This window comes from Callospermophilus lateralis, chromosome 2, assembly GCF_048772815.1.
Source record: "Callospermophilus lateralis isolate mCalLat2 chromosome 2, mCalLat2.hap1, whole genome shotgun sequence".
In the NCBI taxonomy this organism is placed as follows: Eukaryota; Metazoa; Chordata; class Mammalia; order Rodentia; family Sciuridae; genus Callospermophilus; species Callospermophilus lateralis.
Genome location: NC_135306.1, coordinates 139219718 through 139239872, shown reverse-complemented (window position 1 = coordinate 139239872; position 20155 = coordinate 139219718). Strand labels below are relative to the sequence as shown.

At 37.8% G+C, this 20155-nt stretch overlaps 1 protein-coding gene across 1 annotated transcript in view; it reads right to left on the bottom strand.

Annotated features, from left to right (window-relative positions):
- Nucleotides 1–20155, bottom strand: part of Sytl2 (synaptotagmin like 2) — a 133099-nt gene that overhangs the window by 26268 nt on the left and 86676 nt on the right. The window contains exons 5-8 of the mRNA XM_076846565.1: nucleotides 12114–12195; nucleotides 11110–11224; nucleotides 8533–9336; nucleotides 1379–5254 (exon numbers count right to left, since the gene is read on the bottom strand). Of these exons, the coding sequence (XP_076702680.1) occupies nucleotides 1379–5254; nucleotides 8533–9336; nucleotides 11110–11224; nucleotides 12114–12195 (4877 nt within the window). The remainder of the gene's footprint in view (nucleotides 1–1378; nucleotides 5255–8532; nucleotides 9337–11109; nucleotides 11225–12113; nucleotides 12196–20155) is intronic.

Below are 20155 nucleotides of genomic sequence, written 5' to 3'. Positions count from 1 at the left end.
AATGACATTGGTACTCTATAAATCTGGCTAGAAATATTAGGTGATAGTCTTTTAAGTGCAGATTTGCAAGCCTCCTATGGGTCAGTTTACCCTAGAAACTCAAAGGGCAGTTTATTAAGAGAATACCCAACAAGGTTAACATGCTGAATTTATTACATGTTTGTTTTTAGAGACTAGCATTTCATTTAAAAAAAAAACAGTAACATTTGTTAAATGGGCTTCAATTTAACTAATTAGGATTAAAGGTAAATCTTTAGTCAGTGTTCAAGGAGTGATGCTACATCTGCTTATAAAGGAACTCAAATCTCAAAAGTCAGCCACTCAGTAAAGCTTATCTAGTTTCTATTAAATCACAAGGGGGACTGCGGTTGTGGCTCAGTGGTAGAGCGCTCGCCTACCATGCGTGAGGCACCGGGGTTCGATCCTCAGCACCACATAAAAATAAAGATATTGTGTCCACCTATAACTAAAAAATAAATATTAAAAAAAAAAAGCACAAGGAAGGTGATGAACACCAGCTGTGCATTTGGTTGAAATGTCCCAGCCAGAGAGCATCTCTATCATTTCATCACTTGAATCAGGTTAACTACTTATTCCAATGTGCTCTGGGGTTTCCCTACTAAAATGCCCAAGAGTTGGTGAGAATAGAAAACTGAGACAAGTCTTCTTTATAGCCTGGATGAAACCAGCACCCTCAGATCCATTTAGATGAATTTTGTGATTCAGTAAGACAGTCAAGGCTAAAGCCAAATAAATGCAGCTGCCAAGCCATGACTTTAGATGGAATCAGGTGAAGTCATCTGACCAAAGTCATATTCTAGAAGGTGAAGTTTTTGCAGATAATTGAAAATGACAGGGAGAGAACAGCGACCAAAACACTGCAGCACAAAGTATCTGAGGGAAGGAAAGGCCCAGCCTTGCACTTCATCCCTGATATTTAGCCACACCTACAGGAAAATGTTACCCTTAAATGGGAAATTTGTGCCCAGTTCATTACTTTTTGTGGTTTTTTTTTTTTTTTACAACTCTTACTAGAAACTTCTATTAGGATTGTCAATTAAGAAATTATAATTATTTCCAGGAGGAAGACTAATTTAAATGTTTTAAAGATGATTTCTAAACCCCAAATATTATTTTTAAAATGTTGGAGACCTAAGAATTCTATAGATTAATGAGAATCAAGGATAGGCTCTGGAACACAAGCTTATAGGAAAGCTGTTTCTATGTAATCCATTTGAATAAAGAACCAAAGTGACAAAAAGAATTTAGTGCCATTTAGAAGTGTCAAGTTAATAAAAAAAAATATTTTAAAGTCATCCTTTACATCAGTATTCCATAAAGCAGATTTATCATGGGTTAAAAATTCAAAAATGCTTACTAGAAGTATTTCTCCAGCTTTCTGCATTAGAACCCGTGTTTCCATCTGAAAAATCAGAGTCAGAGAAACCTTCTTTTTCTTGCTTCTTGACTTGTCTCTTATATGATGATGTTAGCATCAATTCAACTTTACTTATTTTTGTAGGGTTTTCTTTCTTTGTCAGGAGAGAAATAGGTTGCTCACTTTTAGATACACTTGCTTTAGGAGCCTCCTCAAAGCCAGGTTCCTGAAAAGTCCCTAGTTCCCCTGCAACATCACTTTTGTTGTCCCTGTCCTCTGGGGAGCTTACTGTTCTAAGGGTCTCTATTTCATGGTCCACATAAAGTGGTGGGGTTCCAGGGATCTCAACTCCACAAAGAACAACTGATAAGTCACTCACAACTTCATCTCTTCCCAATACTTTAACAATTTGTTTGACTTGAGATTCCAAACCATTGCTTCTACCCTTCATTTCAGAGACTCTTGGTTCTGCCCAGAACCCAGACTGCTCTGACTGTGAGGGTTCCTCCTCAGGAATTTCTTCTTTTACTGATACCTGGAGCCAATGAGGTGGAGCTTCAGATATTTCTTTAAGAAGTTTCTCAAACCCAATATCAAAAGCACTCTCAGTTATTGATGGAACCTCAGCCTTTACAACAGTTTCTTCTATTTCCTTGGGATGGAATTTGGAAGCAGCTTGCCTGGGTGCCTCAGTACTACCTAGTAAGTCTGCTGGAGTGTGTGTCCCTGTATCCTTTTCATATCTTGAAGGGGCGGTTTCTAGTGTTTCCTTGTGGAGCTTTTCTAAGCCAGCACTGAATTCAAGGAACTCTGATTTGGGTTTAATAATTGTTTCTCTCACAATTTCTGCCACTTCCTGAGGTAACTCTTTGCCATAGTGTGCCAGAGTGGAAACAGATGAGCTAAGGAGCTGTTCCGACTCAGAGAGCTGTTCAGATATCTGAGTAGTCAAAGGAGATCCACCTTCATGAGTTTCATCAGGAACTACAGTGAAGGAATAAAAATCTTTCGTGTCTGGAATGATGGTGTCCATGGTAGCCCACAGTGGGATTGCACCCAGGGAATTTGGGGGGCTGCCCGCTGCCTGTACTCCTTCAGGAAATTCTGCTTTCACTTCTTCAGAACCTGCTTCCCTTGCAGAATTACTCATCCAAGCTTCTCTAAGTAGCTTCTTTAATACAGCATTTACATCATTCAATGCAGGTTTAGATGGAAGAATGACTCTCTCTACGGTCTCTGAAATTTCCCTTTGAGAAGGCAATGCTCTATCCTGGGGAGCAAAATGAGCATCCCAGGAAAAAGGCATGTCTTGTGGAGAGTTGGCCACATCCTCAAAAGAACCCTTTCTGTGAAGATGGGAAGGCTGATGCAATGGAGGAGAACTTTCTGCACCCATCTGAAGCAAGTTATCTGTGTTGAACTGAAATTCGCCACTTTCAGCTTTCTGGGTGAGAGCTGTATTTCCCAAAGTTTCAAAGCCCTCTGATGAAGGAGCTATCATCTCTCTCTGACAGCCTTTCAGTTTTATCCCCTTTTCAAAAGATCTATCCTCTTCAAGCTGAAGGTCGGTTCCAGTGGTAAGGGGTTCTAACTTGGTTTGCAAGGGTGAGTGTGATATTCCAGTTGCTTCCTTCAGGAGTTTGTCTAGACTAGCAGCCAAAGTGTTTGGTTTGACCTTTGGAGGCATCACTGTTTTATCTACATGCTCATCAATGACCTCTTTAGGTCCTTTGGCTTCTTCCTCATCATCAGCAAAATCTGTATTTTGAAGCCAGTTCCTATCTTCAGAAATACCTGGTTTGAGTATTTGTTTTCCATGAGCTTCTCTACCAGAAGGCTGAATTGCTGGTGATGAACCTTCTGAAACCAACTTCTGTACACTGTCACTAAAAGTGTCTCTGTAGTCTTTAGATAAAACATGTGCTTTCACTATGGATTCCTGAATCTCTTGATCTAAGTAATCCTTTGCTTCCTTAAATACTGGAGTACCAAAGCATTCCATATTATTTTCCATATTTTTCTTTGATGACTCATTTTCTGCCGAATGATGAATGGATTTTCCAGGTGGCCTCAATGGAAATGTAGCTTCATTTGGTAGCACCTGGAGTATGCATTTTGAATTTAATTTCTCCATTTCCCCTCTTGGCATAACAGAGAGCACCTCTATTTGGTGGGTATTTCTTCCTAATGATTTAATGTCACTGAATTCCTTGCATTTCTGGCTAGTTAAAGACACAGAATTTTTTTGGCTTATTGTAGTACTCTTCTCAGGATTATTCTTACTGTTTGGATTAGCTCCTAAGTCCCAAAACTTTCTCAAATTCTCAAACTGAGAATGATTATAAACCTGTTCTGTATTGGGTTCATCCATTCGTTCTTTTAGGGACATAATTTTAAAGTTGGCATTTGATTCACCAATTGGAAATCTGTCTTTCTCCAAAGAAGTGTGTATTTCATTCCCAATATTTGAGGGATGTTGCAATGCTGGTAAAGTAATGTCTCTTCTAGAATGCAAACTGTCTTCCTCTAGCAGACTTTTTATATGCTTGTTTGTCTTATTCTGAAACAGTGACATTTTATTTGATTGGTCAGCTGAAGGATGGTGTTTCAACAGACCTGATATTTGGGGACTGGTCTCTTTAGGCTTATTTGAGGAATGAAAACTGGACAGATGGGATGCTTGATCATCCTCATCAAAGACTACTCGTTTCGCAGTGAACTGACCATATTCACTCTGGTCTGTAGATAAACTGTCCATGAATATATCCTGTGATCTCACAGGCTGGTTTGCTTTAGCAGTGGATTGTTCCTGGCTACATGAAGATTTGGGTTCTTCATAAGTTAACTCAGCAGCAGCTTTCTCTCCTTCCCAAAAGGATATTCTGTCACTCACTCTTTTGTATTTCTCTCTTTGCACTTGGTTCTTGGGAACCTCATCAGCTTCTTGCTGTAAGTGAACCTCAGGCTTTTTGGAAGGAGCTCTAATGTTGGCAATCCCAGGTAGCAACTCCCTATTCTCTGTCTCTAAGGAAGCTTTCAGGATGGAAGTATTTCCTTCTTTGCTCTTTCTCTCTGCTTTCACATCATCTTTCAAATTTGGTTCCTGGACAATTGCTGAAGAGTCAAAATCTACTTTGGAGTTTCCTGTATATTTTTTATGAACATGAAGCTTGAGTTCTTCTTTACCTAAGCTGCCAATATTCTTAGTGTTACATGAAACTTGGACTTCTGCATTGGATTCTTTCAGAACACTGTAGGGGCAGTTATTGGTTGGGAGAGGTACCCCATTTCCATCTTCTGTGTTTTTTGATCTTTGGCTATTGTCCATATTTTTACTCCCTTGACTTGAGGTATCATAACTTGCAAATGGCTGTCGTATAACTGGACCTTCCTTCGGGGTATCTTGTTGGGACAAATTCATAGATTTGGGTCTGATATTTATAGCATTATCTTGGAAATGTTCAGAAACCAACATATCTCCGTCTTCCTGTAATGTTGAATCAAATTTCACAGGCTTCAATTTAACTTTAGTGAATGATAATGCCTTTAAATCATTTTCTTTCAGACTGGTGTCATCTGTCACCATGGCAATAGCAACCTGCGACTTTGAGTCTGTTTTACCCTTGGGTTCTATTCCTCTGGGATGTTGGAAGGATGACTTACTGTCGTCTGAATGAGAACTTCGGTTAAACCAGTCTAGGACTTTAGTTATGGAATCGTCAGTTGTCTTCTTGATCTCAGTGGCATATGGACCAGAGTGTGAGGATGTCTTAGCTTTCAGAGTTGCAAGAAGAGGGAGCTTACCTTGCTGATGGTCTCTAGAACTGCAATCTGGCACCTGAGATGGTTCAGGTTCAACACAATGAGACAGTTCATCTGCAACATAGAAATGCTTTTCTAAATAAGAAAAAACATGCCAAAGAATGATTGTCAATCACTTATCTTTTTTCAAAATGCACTTTTTATTTGCACTTTCTACACTGATAGCAGCTGTCAGAGGTTATAAGTCATCCTAATTAAAGTATTCTACCAAAGGTACCCACTGACAGTAAAGAAAGGCAAAGATAGACCCCTGGAAGTATGTGTGTAGACCTAATTGGGAAATTTCTTTGAAGTCATTGGCTTATTTTAAAAATTCATGTGAATTTTACATTCTGATCCATGTTATACTTTAAATATTAATTTTCTCCTACTCTCAAATCTTTGTATAGAACTAGCAGTCCAGGAAGATACACCATGCTGATTTCATGACTTTACTTATTTCCTGGCACACTGTCATAAGCCCTAGAGGGCTCTTAAACCCAAGTTTAAGGACCACAGACTTACATAATTTCAGAAGCTAGAAAAACAGCTTTCAAGTAAGTCTAAACAAGAAATTCCCTCCAGAATTTCTGAATAATAAAGTGAGAATATTTGCATTCCTGAGCCTTACTCCTAATACACCAAACAAGAAACTCTGAAAATAGGGCCTGCTGTGTTAGTGATTGTTTTGTACATGTTTAGAATAACCAATAATAAAAAAAAAGAATCCTGATCTCAACAGGCCTCTCCATTCTGCCCCATATTCTAGCATTTGTAAGTCAAAAGTTATTCCTGAGTCAAATAATTCAAAGTAAGGATTGACAGAGAATATGATCTCTACCTGCTTCCTGGTTATCAGCTAACCAATTGCTAGAAGGCTAGAGAAGGATATTTATGTTCTTTCTAAGCTATCAGGAAAGCAGAGTCCTTTCTGAGCCTTAATCAAAAGGCACATAGTACCTTTGGATGAGGGAACTCAGGCATTTCGTTAAGACTCATTAGGCAATTTGTCCAGACTGTAGTCAAGGCTCAGATATTTAAGCATTTCTCCTCTTCCTTAAAACACTAAGCTATGCAATATGTGTGAATATTCCTAAAAATTATGTAAGCTGAAATTTTATGAAGTCAGCTACATTTCAAATATATTAAAAGACATGTCAGATAATCGAATTCTGTCTTTAATTTTAATCATCAGCCCCTAGCTATATGTAAAAAGGACAGAGAGTTTGTACAATAGTTGGCATATAGTAGATATTGATTTCCTTTCTACGTACCCATTGTATTATTATTTGTCATTAGGAAGTCCCTTTGGGAAAATCTTTAAGAATTCTATGTTTACAGACTATTTAAGGATGATGAAAAATATTTGTGATATTAGTGAAAAAAGAATTCTCAGCCATACAAACCCAAATTATACCTAAACATTTTTGGGAGGCTCCAATACTAGATGTTGGCAATAGTTAATGCTGGATGATGACATCACAGGTCAGGTGCTTTTTATAATTCTGTGTGCGTTTCTTCTGAAATATTTTATAATGAAAGTTATTACTTTAAAATAAGGAAAGTTCATTTAAAAATCCAGTGCCAGGAGGGCTGGGGATGTGGCTCAAGCGGTAGCGCGCTTGCCTGGCATGTGTGCGGCCCGAGTTCGATCCTCAGCACCACATACAAAACAAAGATGTTGTGTCCGCCAAGAACTAAAATAAATAAATATTAAAATATTCTCTCTCTGTCTCTGTCTCTCTCTCTCTCTCTCTCTCAAAAAAAATAAAATAAAAAAAAAATCCAGTGCCAGGTAATGTTTTGCTTCCTTTAAGGAATTCTTTTGTTTTTTCCAGAGTGAAAATGAGTATGATATTGACAGTTTGAACTTCAGAACTAATTTCAAATCTTTATTATTCACACATTTAAGATTTTACCTTTTTTCTTTTTTCTTGGTTCTGATTTTCTTTTTATATTCCAGTATTCACTAATATACATCTTTGTAGAAAGCCAAAAGGGAAAAAGGAGGATATTAATGAGTAGCAAAACTCTGTTTATAAGCACTCTTTGAGACCAGAAGGGCTGTCAATCTATCTGGGTTTAGGTGATGACATTCTCCTCCCAAATTTAATAGTCAGTGGGATTTAAAAATCAAAGCATAAATAAGTAAATACAAAATTTTATGATAGTTTATGAGAAAGAAAATACAATTTCAAAAACATAAAAGGTTTACCAATTTTTTATCAGTTATAATAAAGGGAAATATTGCCAAAGAAAATGTTTTCACCCTTTGAATGATTTGTGTAAATATACAATTATTTCATAATGTTTGGTCAAATGTTAGAATTTCCTTCAATATGAGTTGTCTTATTTCTTGGAGAAGGTCTTGCTATCAAAAAAAAAATTTTTTTTGTGTGTGTAGATGATTTTAAATGTCCAAGAAGGAATGAAACCTGATTGTGTATGAAAATTGCTGGGCTCAGCAAAAGTGAGCCAGGGCTAACCTGATACTAATAAGAAAGAAGGAGAGCAACTGAGTTAGAAACTTGAATGTTGGATTATAACTGTGCCTGACTACAAAAAAAAAAAAAAAAATTACCACAGAGTTGGATGCATACTTATTGGATATGAGAGAGATAATACAGCATTATTTTTCCCACTGTTTTCTGTTTTTTAAAAAGTAACAATTACAAAGTAACCATGTAGTTATAAGAAAGTACTTTGGGGTACCCCCTGAGAGGAGTCAGGTATTCAAGAGAGGGCTGGTTAGCAGGAAAGCCGAGTTGCACCTTCCTTGTCTCTAATTTACACTGCCTAAGGAGAAAGGTTCTTCAGAGCTTTTAAAGTCAAAGAACAAATGGCTGGAGATCACGGCCGGGTTTTTCACAGTTGGTATTCCCGACAAATTTCCCATCCTTTGAGGTTAAGAAAGTGAAGGTTCTCTTGTGATTATAGGAGAAACCAAACTTCAGTAAAATGGTAATAAATTTACATTAGATAATGATATATTTACTCCGTGTAAGAATATTAGCAATTTCTTTAGTTCTATATATATACTCTCTATATATACCTAGATTTAACTCAAAACATTGTCATTTGTTTAAATAATTAACATGGCTAGGCTTTTTTTTTTTTTTAGGGTTGAACATAGTGGACTAGAAACTATGCCGTCCTGGTTCTTTTAGTAATACTGGTGATTGAGGAAAGCCTCCAAATCCATTTAGAGTTATATGCATTCCCCAGTGGCCTTGGTCTGAATTCAAGCTGAAATGTGTAGGAGGCAAAATTGATCTTTTTACAGGGTTAGCTAACCTGACCATTCCAACCCTACTGGGTCAATTTTTATAAACTGGTGGTGACAACTCTCTTACCAGCAGGATTTGGGGACAATTCTGATTCAAGCCTTGTTAATTCTGATGATTTAGCTTGGTGTTTATTGGTGGTGGGCAAGTTCTCAATGGTCTGTGGTCTTGCAGTTAGAACTTCCAAGGGTGAATGGATCCCATTATTTGGAACAGAACCAGAAATCGTTGGCTGATATGCTTCATTTTTTGATCCACTTGGGCTTGAGGTTGACTGATGAGGAAGAAAAGGCTTTCTGTACTGGGAGGGTTTAGGGTCATCCTGAAATTCTGTGTCTCCTGCATCTTCTGTTCCATTCTTTGACCTGTCAGATTCTAAAACACTAAATTCTCCCACTTCCCGGCCATGAATTAGCCCAGGACTCTGAGGAAGTTCATCTTTCACTGCAGAGAATCTCACATGCTTTAATGGCTCCAATGAGTTTGAGAAAGAGTCATCTTCTAAAGAATGCTCCTTCTCAGAAATTCTCTCATGGATAGTTAGGCCAGATGACACGATTTTGCTTTTGGGTTCGAAGTTGTAATTTAAACGAAGAGTTTCCGAGTCTGTACTACTGGAACTGGAGTTACGCTTGAGGATCCCTCTTGGAGCCCCTCTTGCACTCATAGAGTCTGACCTTTGTCTAGGAAAAGACTGTTTATCATCTTGTTTTAAACCATCTGATTTGTAGATAAATTTTCTGGCTTTGGGGACTGGAGCCTTGATTTGGGACCCATTCACAGGCCCGGCTAGCACAGTCTGCTTTGATTTCTCTAATTTTTGGCTTGAAATATCAGGGATAGATGACTTTTCTTTTGACTCTGACAATTCACCTGAAAATGAAAATATATTAGGTAATGTAGTAAATGGAGAGCAGCTCTACAATTTAAAATACTCATAAACTTAGTCTATATTTAGCAAAGAATATTAAAATAGTAAAGACAGTAGATAGCCTAAGTGAAGACCTAATATGAAAAGCCTTTAAAAATTCATGCAGCAGAACACAGAGGATTTTTAGGGCAATTAAAGTACTCTGTGATCTGATGATGGATACATATTATACATTTGTCCAAGCCCATAGAGTATACTACACAAACAGTGATCCTCAATGTGTAAACTATCAACTTTGGGTGAAAATAATGCCTCAAAGTAGTTTATTAGTTACAAAAAACTACCATTGTGATGGGGAATGTTAATAACAGGAGAGATAGAGTATACATGGGTAATATGTGTACCTTCAGCTCAATATTGTTTTAAAACTGTTTTAAAACTCCTCTAAAAAGCAAAAGTCTATTTAAAAACTGATAAAATTGGGCTGGGGATGTGGCTCAAGCGGTAGCGCGCTTGCCTGGCATGCATGCAGCCCGGGTTCGATCCTCAGCACCACAAACAAAGATGTTGTGTCCGCCAAGAACTGAAAAATAAATATTATAAAATTCTCTCTCTCTCTCTCTCTCTTTCTTTCAAAAAAAAACCAAACTGATGAAGTTCATTGCATTATAGATAGACTGCATATTTAAATTGCTGTGCTTTATAAACTTTATGGTATTTTATATTTAATATAAAGTTTAAAAAAAAAACTGAAAATTTCTCAAAGGAGCCTTACAGAAAAACATAGAAATCACTTTAAAAATTCTTGTTTTAAAATCAGAAAACGTAACTTGTATTTAAAAATAAAGAAAATCCTGGGGCTGGGGCTCAGTGGTAGAATGCCTACCTAGCATGTGTGAGGTACTGGGTTTGATCCTGAGCACCACATAAAAAAATAAACAAACAAATTATGTCCATATACAATTTAAAAAAATCTTTTATTAAAAAAAATCCTAACACCTAAAACAAAAAATATTTTGTCCAAAAGTTAAAAAACAAACAAGTAACAAGTTCAAGTGATTTTTTTCTACAAAATAGTTTATGTACTATAAAGTATACCTCATGGAAAAATATACTAATATTAAAACAGGATAATTGACACCCCTAGTTCCACAGTTCATTTGTTAATTTTCTACCCCCTGACTAATCTTTAATTCCTATAGCTGCTTTTGAAGAGATTGAATTATCTGGTATTTCCTTTTAATGGTATATAAGAACAGCAAAATTCTGTAAGAGACAGGCTTCAATTAACTCGAAAACTTGATCAAATGTTCCTGGGCACCTGGGCTGATAATTGCAGATTAAAAGATCATAACAATGCCAAGTGGTCTTTTATTATTATTATTCTAATTTGTTATATATGACACTGAAAAGCATTTCAATAAGGTAACCTCTTTAAATAGACAACTGTCAGCACATGGTAGGCATCAACAAATACTTTTAGGTTAAAGACTAAATGCTCTTTGTCAAATTTCCCGGTTCACTGATGAGGGAACCCCCCAAGGCATGGAGGTCACATAAGCAGCAGCAGCTCCACCACTGGAATTCAGAGACTTCCAGTTTCTAAAACTGCTTCCTCTCCCCCAGAGAGGAAAGCAATAGACATAGTGGAATAAGAAAACCATCAGTTCTTTTTACTTTCTCTGGGAAGTTATTTTAGTGAAAGGAACTCTGAGAATTTCCCTTAATTCAGATAGTAAAGATAAAAATATCTTTCCCATAAAAATAATATTTACCCTCTTTTGAAATCTGAAATAAACCAGCTCTTCCATTTTTTGACTGCTCATTTTGGGTTTGTGGTGATAAGTGATCTTCTGGCAACTTAGAGCTATTAAATGGATTCTTCCTTTGCTGGAAAAAAAATGTTGTTTATTAAACTTAGTTTAAATACCATAGCAGCAACTCAGTGTTAGCAAATGCTTATCATCTCTAATATTTGATAGTTTTATTCAGACAATCTTATTATCTGGCATTTTTTGGGGGGTGGGGGGAAGCTGATTATCTGGTTAGTGCAGAATTATCATACATACCAGACCAAAAATAAAGGACAAGAAATGGGCATTCAAATCAAAATACCACATTTTATAGGTGAGAAAACATGGCCCTGGATATATCAAAGATTAGTCAAGGTTAAAGCAAACCTGGATCTGTAAACAGCTCAGATTCCCACCAGTGCTCTTTCTACCAAAAGGTAGGAAAAACAATGGCGATTAAGCTTTCCTAAAGATTTAGAAGATGCTTTAGTTACCTTGAAGTGTTTCACTCATAGTTATGTTCAGTTCTAATGACAGAAAAGGTATTAGTAAATCTATATTTTCATAATTAATATAAAACTGAATAAATATCAATGTTTACTATCTATAGTTTCACAAATTGGCAGTTTCCTCCCAGGATTAAAACTCTTACAGATTCAGGAAGCTATCATTAAAAATAAGGCCTGAAGTAGAACTAATAAGCCACATTCCATATGCCTAAAACAAACAGCATCAAATAGCTTCAGACTTTTTACTTGCTGGGACAAAGAATCTGGGTCTTCTGCAAAAAAACATAGCATTCATCAACTTATCCACTGCAAGTAATTTCTTACAGTAAACAGTAGAAATTACATATATCTTGTACAAAAAGAAAAGTACTACAAAGTTGTCTTTATTTCATGGTACTCTGATAGAATTTAAAAAAAAAAAAAAAAAAAAGGCATTCCCACCAAAATTGAGGTTTTTGGAGACTGGGCTGAATCTACCTTAGCTGGAGATCCAGTTGATTTCTTTGTGTTCTCCTGGGACATATCAATTACAGTAGAAGCTGGATTCACCACACTGGGACTGCAAAAGAATTAGTAATTCAGACAACAAATCGCCACCCTTTCAGGAAGCATACATCTTGCCTCTTGAGTCAAAAGCTATTAAGGTAGGATAGGAGAGGAAGTTTGTAAAACCAAACCACCAGGCAGGGAAAGGGACCTGGGACTGAGGCAAAGGTAATGGTGGCACATAAATGAAAGGAAAGCATGAGAAAAGACAAAAATAGCCAGAAAACATGAAACTTTTATCACAGTGTACAGAAGTTTCACAAGTTAAATCTGTAGAGATGAACTCACTTATCTCAAAATCAGAAGCTAAGAGTTAGTCACAGACTAGAAAATGAGCAATTGATTTCATTGCTAAAATAAAGCTCCAACATTTGGGGGCTTGATACCATAAGGCAAGGCCAGAATAGCAATGCACCAAAGAAAAGGATCTGATGAGACAAGCCACTCAGCAAAGGGACAGAAAAGAGTAGGTCAGAGATGCTGTACAGAAAAGCTGGTGGGCACTTACTGGGCCCTTTCCACTCACTTATCCAAGCTGGCCAGGTGAGTGCTTATTCAAATACAAAGAAATAAAGAGAAATAGAACATGGAGAAGATGGTGGGAGAGTTGATGCCTGGCGCTAGTGTGGAGAAATGAGGAGGATTCTCTAGACTACTTCCCATCCCAGAAACAGGGCAGCCCTGAGTGAGAGTAAGGCCAGAGAGAAGGAGGAAGGTGAGTTGAACAGGCTCCTTCCAGAGCACCACTCCCTCCACTCTGAGTAAGAAGGGCAAGAGAGCGTCAAAGAGACCCCTGAAGGGAAGAAAAACAACCTGTTCAGACTGTCTGCTCCAGTGGCTTTGCCTTGGGCCTAAGAGATGAAGTCATTATTGGCTGAAATCACTGTTAAACACCACTAGTTCTCTCAGTGACATCAATAGTAAAGAGCTTGGAAAATACCTAAGGAGTTGGCTTTCCCCAGAATTGAAGGCCCAGGAGGGGAGCAATTTGTTGCAAGGCAATGGAAATGTGCCCAAGATTACTGTCACTAAATTTGTGGGCTATATGTGCCTGCAGCCTCACTTCCTTTCCTTACCTCTAAATCAAGCACAGTTTTTGTACAGTTAGTTCCAGGAAAGGAAAAGACTGAATTTGTGCAAGCACACGTGTGTGTATGTATGTGCGTGTGTATACACGATGTTACTGGGAACAGAATCCATAACCTCTCACATGCTAGGCAAGCACTGTATCACTGAATGACATGTCCCCCACTCCGCTCCATCCTTTTTATTTTTTACTTTGAAACAGGTCTTGCTACATTGTTGAATCTGGTCTTAAATTTAGACTTCTCCTGCCTCAGCCTTCAGAGTAAATGGGATTACAGAGTAAATGGGATTACTGGTCTTAAATTTAGAATCCTCCTGCCTTAGCCTTCAGAGTAAATGGGATTACAGTTCCACTATCTCTGGGACTAGCTAAGGCTGAACTCTTAAGGAAGACATTCTTCCTTTCATCACCTTTCTAATTGTTTCAGAAAGGAATTATAACAGATGAAATAGACAAATGATTGCATGGAGGAAAGTGGGGGAAAGAGATAAGAGGGGAATGGCAGGGAACAGAGGAGGAACTTAATAAAAGAACCAGAATTTGGACAAAAAGACACATTACAGGAGTCCTCTGTTGCTGTAATAGGAAGACACAAACTTGAGCTAAGTTATCTAGCAGGAAATGTGGAAAAAAAAAAATAAAAAACTGGTCATGGATCAAATTAGTGTTCATACAGTTAAAATAGCCATAACTAAGAACTGAAAAGCAATATCTCTTGAGTGTCATTTTAAGAAGTGAGTGGGTAATAAGAGGAACAACATCCTTATGGCAAATACTATACTCAGTTTCTCAGTGTTCTGTATGATTTACCTTGGTAAATAGTGATGTAATGAGAGGACCTGAGCCAAGTGCTAGTAGTTAGGGTTTTCACATTGTCCTCCTTTCCCCTTCTTGCTCCCCAAGCCCAGAAGATAAGTAGAACCTCTACATTCTTTTTCCTCTGCTTACTGGAAATCTGGTTCCTGCACTTTCAGATCTTAGCCTCAACTGCCCAGACTGTACATCATATTGATCCTCCTTCCTAGAGGTGAATCCAGTCTCTTTCCTACTGAATTATATCCATCTCTGCATTTCATGTCTACTATGCCTCCTCATTCTGTATGTACATATCTTATCATTTATAGTAAACCGGGAAATCACTCAAGAGAAACTTGACCATCTTTATGTCTTGCACAGTCCCTAGGACATGACTGGTGAAGGCAGCAGCAGATATACGGCCAGGGTTTTGTTTTTGTTTTTGTTTTTTTTAATCTGTGTTTTGTTTTTGTTTTTGCCAACAATGAAGCAGATTATTTAGGTGCTAAACAAAATGTCTTTGTTCATGCTATTTGGTGGCGTGGGGGGAAAGGAAGAAACAAAGCAGTCAGAACACATGGACAGACACCACAATGCCAGAAACACACAGTATTCATGGGGTTACCTTGTGGTTAGGATGGGGGGGAAATGGGATGGGGGTAGGAAACTTGGTTAGTTACAGGTCACAGTCAATTTAGATGAAAAAATTAAACCTAGAGTCTTTTGCTTCAGACTCTATCCAAAAACACAGCTACTTCCTAGTAGCTTTGCTTCCCTCAAGGAATACTACAATGTTTTGTTTGCCTGTCCTTTATTAAGCAATGATCATTGCAGTAACCATCTTATTCTCAATTGATTCTTGCAACATCTATGTGGCATGTGTCATTCTCCCCACTTGTTAGAAAACTCTGGCTTGAAGAGGTTACATAACCTACTTAAAGTCACAAAATTAGTTTGTGCAAGAGCTGGGGATTTGAGTCCAGGTGTCTGATTCCAGAGGCAAAAATAGCAGTGGTAGGCTTTTCTGGCTCTGATTTCCTGCATTATTAAAGCAGTGGTTTGTGGCAAAATAGACTGAAGTCAAGTGCCAGGGGTGCTTTCTTCCAGTGATTTTCACATCTGTTCTTCTTTGTCACCTGTACTGGCAACTCCCTTATTTTTGTCAACTGTATTCACTTCATATGTGGTCTCTGAAAGCTCCACTCCCCTAATCCATTAAGTATACCACCACTAAGCTGGAATGGTCCAAAACACAACCCAGGGTCCTGGCTTCTGCTCACTACCTTAACCTGGATCCCCAAAGCCTGTGAAATAAAGTTGGAACTACTCAGCAAGGCACTAGAGAAAAAACATCATCTATCCCCAATATACATCCCACTCCTCCTCTCTGTTGACCATTCATATTAAAGAAAAAAAAAGTCTAGTTACATCTTATCCTAGAACCTCACCTGACTACTATTTCCACTCAATCAGTCCCCCAGCCCCTCCCTCTGCCAAAAGCAATCCCTGTCATCTTCAAATCCAGTCTCAGTCTCACTGCCTGGATCATCCCAGCTGATTATGAGTCTCCCTTATCCCAGTTATTACAGCATATTTTATTGGTATTTCATATTAGAAATATGTTCCATGCCTGGCACTATTCGTTTTCATGTGGTCAGATCTTTATATATGAATGCATCATTTTTCCTAAGAGAATGCAGTTTCTTTATAGATAAATACTATGTCTTTCTTAGAATTCCTCCCAGAGGGTGGTAGACTGTGTCTAGAATATAAAAGACACCCAATACACTCCATATGATAAGATTTTTAAACTGTGAACAAACTTAATTCTATACCCCATGCTCTGTAACTTTTTCCTTTCAGGCATTATTCAAAAAGGGCTTGCAATAAGTAGTACTTAGACAAAATTAGTTTTACTTCGTTAAGAAGATTATTAAAATATTAGATGATGATAATATTTATAGAACCAGAAATCAATTCTTCAAGTTTTTTTTTTCTTCCACATGTTTTTGTCTTGATCTTTCCCTTTGGATGGTAAGTTCCCTGGGGGCTCATGCTGTGTCTCATCCCCAGCACCCAGCACTGTGTTCACACTCAATGAAGCTTGAATGAATAAACAAATCAAGAAATGATGAGTAAGGCTCAGGGATGAGTGAGGGAAGCAAATTAGAAAATATGTTATGCTATGCCCTTTCGGTAAGTATTATTTTTTGGTAAAATATTATTTGTGGACACACATAGTCTTCTAGTGCTACCACAGTTCATATTACAGAATTATTGAGCACAACTATTCCCATCAGTGTATAGGGCATTTGAAACATTTTTAATTGATGCATTATCATACCTAGTAATAAGAATCCTTATGCCGTATTTGTACATGCACGTAATATAATTTGATTAATCTTTTTTTTTCCTAGTATCTTTCTTTTGAAACTTCTCCCTCTCCCTGATCCATTTATATATGAGGCATTTTGATTTCTCAGTGAAATCATTTCTACCACAATTTCAGTAAATACAAGATCTGTTAGGATTAAATATTCTCTAAAGAGCTTGATATATGTGATTCTATAGGCCTGACCTCCTATAAATGCAATCTTCATATTATTATATTTGCTATCAGTACTAAAGAAAACTATCAGATGCATTGTCCTGTAGATTGGCTCAATCTCTACCCTACCACTGAGAATAGGCTAGGTACCTTATATTGATATTATTACTGAGGGTAAGACAAGGAGCTTCTCTTGCTGGAAGAGAGAAATGGACATATACAAACAAAAACCTTCCAGGAAAAAAGCATTAGTGGGGACAACTACATCATTTCAGAGCTAAAGATGTGATTTTTAATTGATTGGTTCCCATTCAACAAAGCTTAAGAAAGAGATTGGGCAGAAGCATCACACAAGCACGGGCAGTGAAGCTCAGACCAGTACTTTGGTTCAATACACTGACTTACAAAATTTTGTTTTAATTTGACAAAAACAGTGTCAGATGCAGATGCGTAGTTTTGCTTATAAGAAAACTCCTCATTTTATCACTATTTCATAGATAAGTGCTCACAAGTAAACCTAACAACTCCATGGAATGAAAATAGTGAAGTATTTATACTAAACTCACTTTGGAAACATTGTCTGGAGATGCTTTTGACTAACATATATTCTGAACCTCTGCAGCAGCCAAGCCCCCGCCCCCCAACCTCTATGCCTCCTAGTTCTCCATCTTGAATGCTTTTCTTTCAGAGTCCTACAAATTTGAGAGAACTTTCAAATCCTTCATCTTCTTATAATCATCAGTGCTCATGGTGATACTTTCTGAAGTGAGAGATTCTTAGTAAAGCAAAGCCATGCAATCCAGATGCTTCAATTCTGTTCTTACTTCATAATTTTGTTTCCTTTCCCTTCTCTTTTCTCTACTTCCTCTATGGGATCCAAACCACTTCATTTGGTCATTCCTTTATTCACTCATTTGTTTCTTCATGACCCCTCGCTCACCATTTAATCATTATCACCATTAACTCATTATCTCGTCAAATATTCATTAATTTACTCACTTACCCAAGTCTCTCCCTATCCTTCATTTCACTCATTTTACAAAATATGTATTGGGCACTATTCAAAGTGCTAGGATTAGGGTGGTGAACAAAACAAGTAAAATACACAGGGAATGAAAAGCCCTTTTCCTAATGGACCTGCTAGAGGGAACAACACCCACACATGAAAATCAACATAATTTCATGCAGTGCTAAGTACAATGAAGTCCAATAAGAGAGAGTAAGGGCATTCTTTTGTTTTTACTGAGAACCTACCATGTGCCAGACACACACGAAGTTAGATGATTAGGACACAGTAGTGAGAAGAATTCAGGCCTTCAATTCCAAGAGAGCAAAGCAGTGATACTCAGTCCTGGGAATTTGGAGTTTTAAAAATTCCCTGGATAATTCTGGCATACAGACCATAGTTCAGAACCTCTCATCTAATAACCCAAATATCCTATAGCAATTCTTAAATATTTCTGTGTGCCTATAAATTCTTCAAATTCCTTCTAATCTCATCTCTACAACTCTGTCATATTTCCTTCTTTCTCCGTTTGCTCAATTATGTTCTCCCTATCTCTCACCTACACTTCTGCTACAATGTCCTATTTTAACTGTAAGACACCAACCTACACAGTTGCCAAAAGGATGGCGATAAAAAGTAAACTTGATCAAAAAAAAAAAAAAAGTCACTTGGTGACTCCTGTGACTTAAAGGAAAAGCCCAGCCTTTTGGTCTGTGAACAAGACTCTTTGCCATCCGATACCAGTTTCTTTCTACACGTGTCCAACACATACACACTTACACACGCACACACACACACACACACACACACAGAGAGAGAGAGAGAGAGAGAGAGAGAGAGAGAGAGAGACAATGCCATGCCAGAACACTTCCAGGTCTCCAGCATGCCAGTCCTTACCGGACCCCCTGTGTCTACATAGCCTTTTTCATCATTCAAGAATCATCTCAAATACAACCACCTCCAGAAGTTCCCAGACAATCCCTCCCCTACACTGGACACAGCACTGCTATTTGTTCTTTTATGGCCTTTATTCTATTTTTGGTACCAGGGATTGAACTCAAGGGCACTTGACCACTGAGCCACATCCCAGCCCTGTTTTGTATTTTATTTAGAGACAGGGTCTCACTGAATTGCTTAGCACCTTGCTGTTGCTGAGGTTAGCTGTAAACTCGCAATCCTCCTGTCTCAGCCTCTGGAGCTGCCGGGATTACAGGTATATGCCACCGCACCCAGCTCTTTCATGGCTTTTTAAATACTGTTGTCAATTATACATGTCAGCCTCTTCTCCAAACAATGGACTCCTCGAAGACAGGGACGAGACCTTAGTCACCTTTGAACTCTTCATTACCATGGTGTATACAATTAAATACTCAATAATGTTGACTAACCAAATAAATGACTGAATTAAAAATGAACTAGTGATTTATTCCATTGAATGCAAGCAAGGTACAAATCAGTGCTTTCAATCAGTTGCCCATAAGAGTATTTAAATACTTTATTTCCAATAAATATCCTAAAAGCAAAATTAAGCAACATATGGATTAACGCTTCTATTTTCACCATTCATACATATTATCTTTCTTTTTCCTACTTTTCTCCACATCTCTCTTATACTTTTTCTGGCCTCTTTTTTCAGTGGCTCAGGTTGGCCAACTGTACATCCCTGGCTACTTTATATATATACACATACATACATATATACACACCAGGAAGTGAAATTAGGAATGTTTAACCACTAAACTGCATCCTCAGCCACCACCCCACCTTTTAAATTTTATTTAGAGACAGCATTTTATAAGTTCCTTAGGGCCTCACTAAGTTGCTGAGGCTGGCTTGAACTTGCAATCCTCCTGCCTCAGCCTCCAAGCCACTGGGATTACAGGTATGTGCCACCGTACCCAGCTCTCTGGATACTTTTGCTACCACAAAAAAAAAAGTCACTAACCTCTGACTGATGATATCTGTTACTAGGGCTGCTTTCTTAGTGTACTATCAGGGCACTGAGATGCCCAATATCCCTAATATAACTCTTTTTCCACCTATGAACTTGCCTCTTTTGGTTGAAGATTCTGTTCTTTATCAGAATGCTTAAGATAATTCTTAAATCTTTTAGAAACCATAAGAACCAAGAATTTTTCTAATAGAAAAGTCTGCATAACATGGGAGCCAGGCACCTGGCAGATATCCAATCTCCACCTTGCTGTAATGTCCTCATCTATGCTAAATGCCAGATGATAGGACTTGAGCTGCATGTTAGGACAGCATAAACAAGTCTATACTCATGTTTCAGTAAGGTGACCGCTAAAAAAAGGAAAGAAGTTTAAAATTTCCAGCTATACAGGCTCAAGTTATTTTTAAAAGGCAAATATTGTTTAGGGTAGAATTCATGTTAGATCCCTTCAAGGAGAAAGGAAACCACCATCAAGCAACTAAGGGGTGTGGGATAGAGAAGGGTAGAAGAGGAGAAGCCAGAAGGAGAAAAGAACTGGAAAGCTTGGAGCATACTTGGGTAACTATCATTTTTTTCAGAGGTCTGA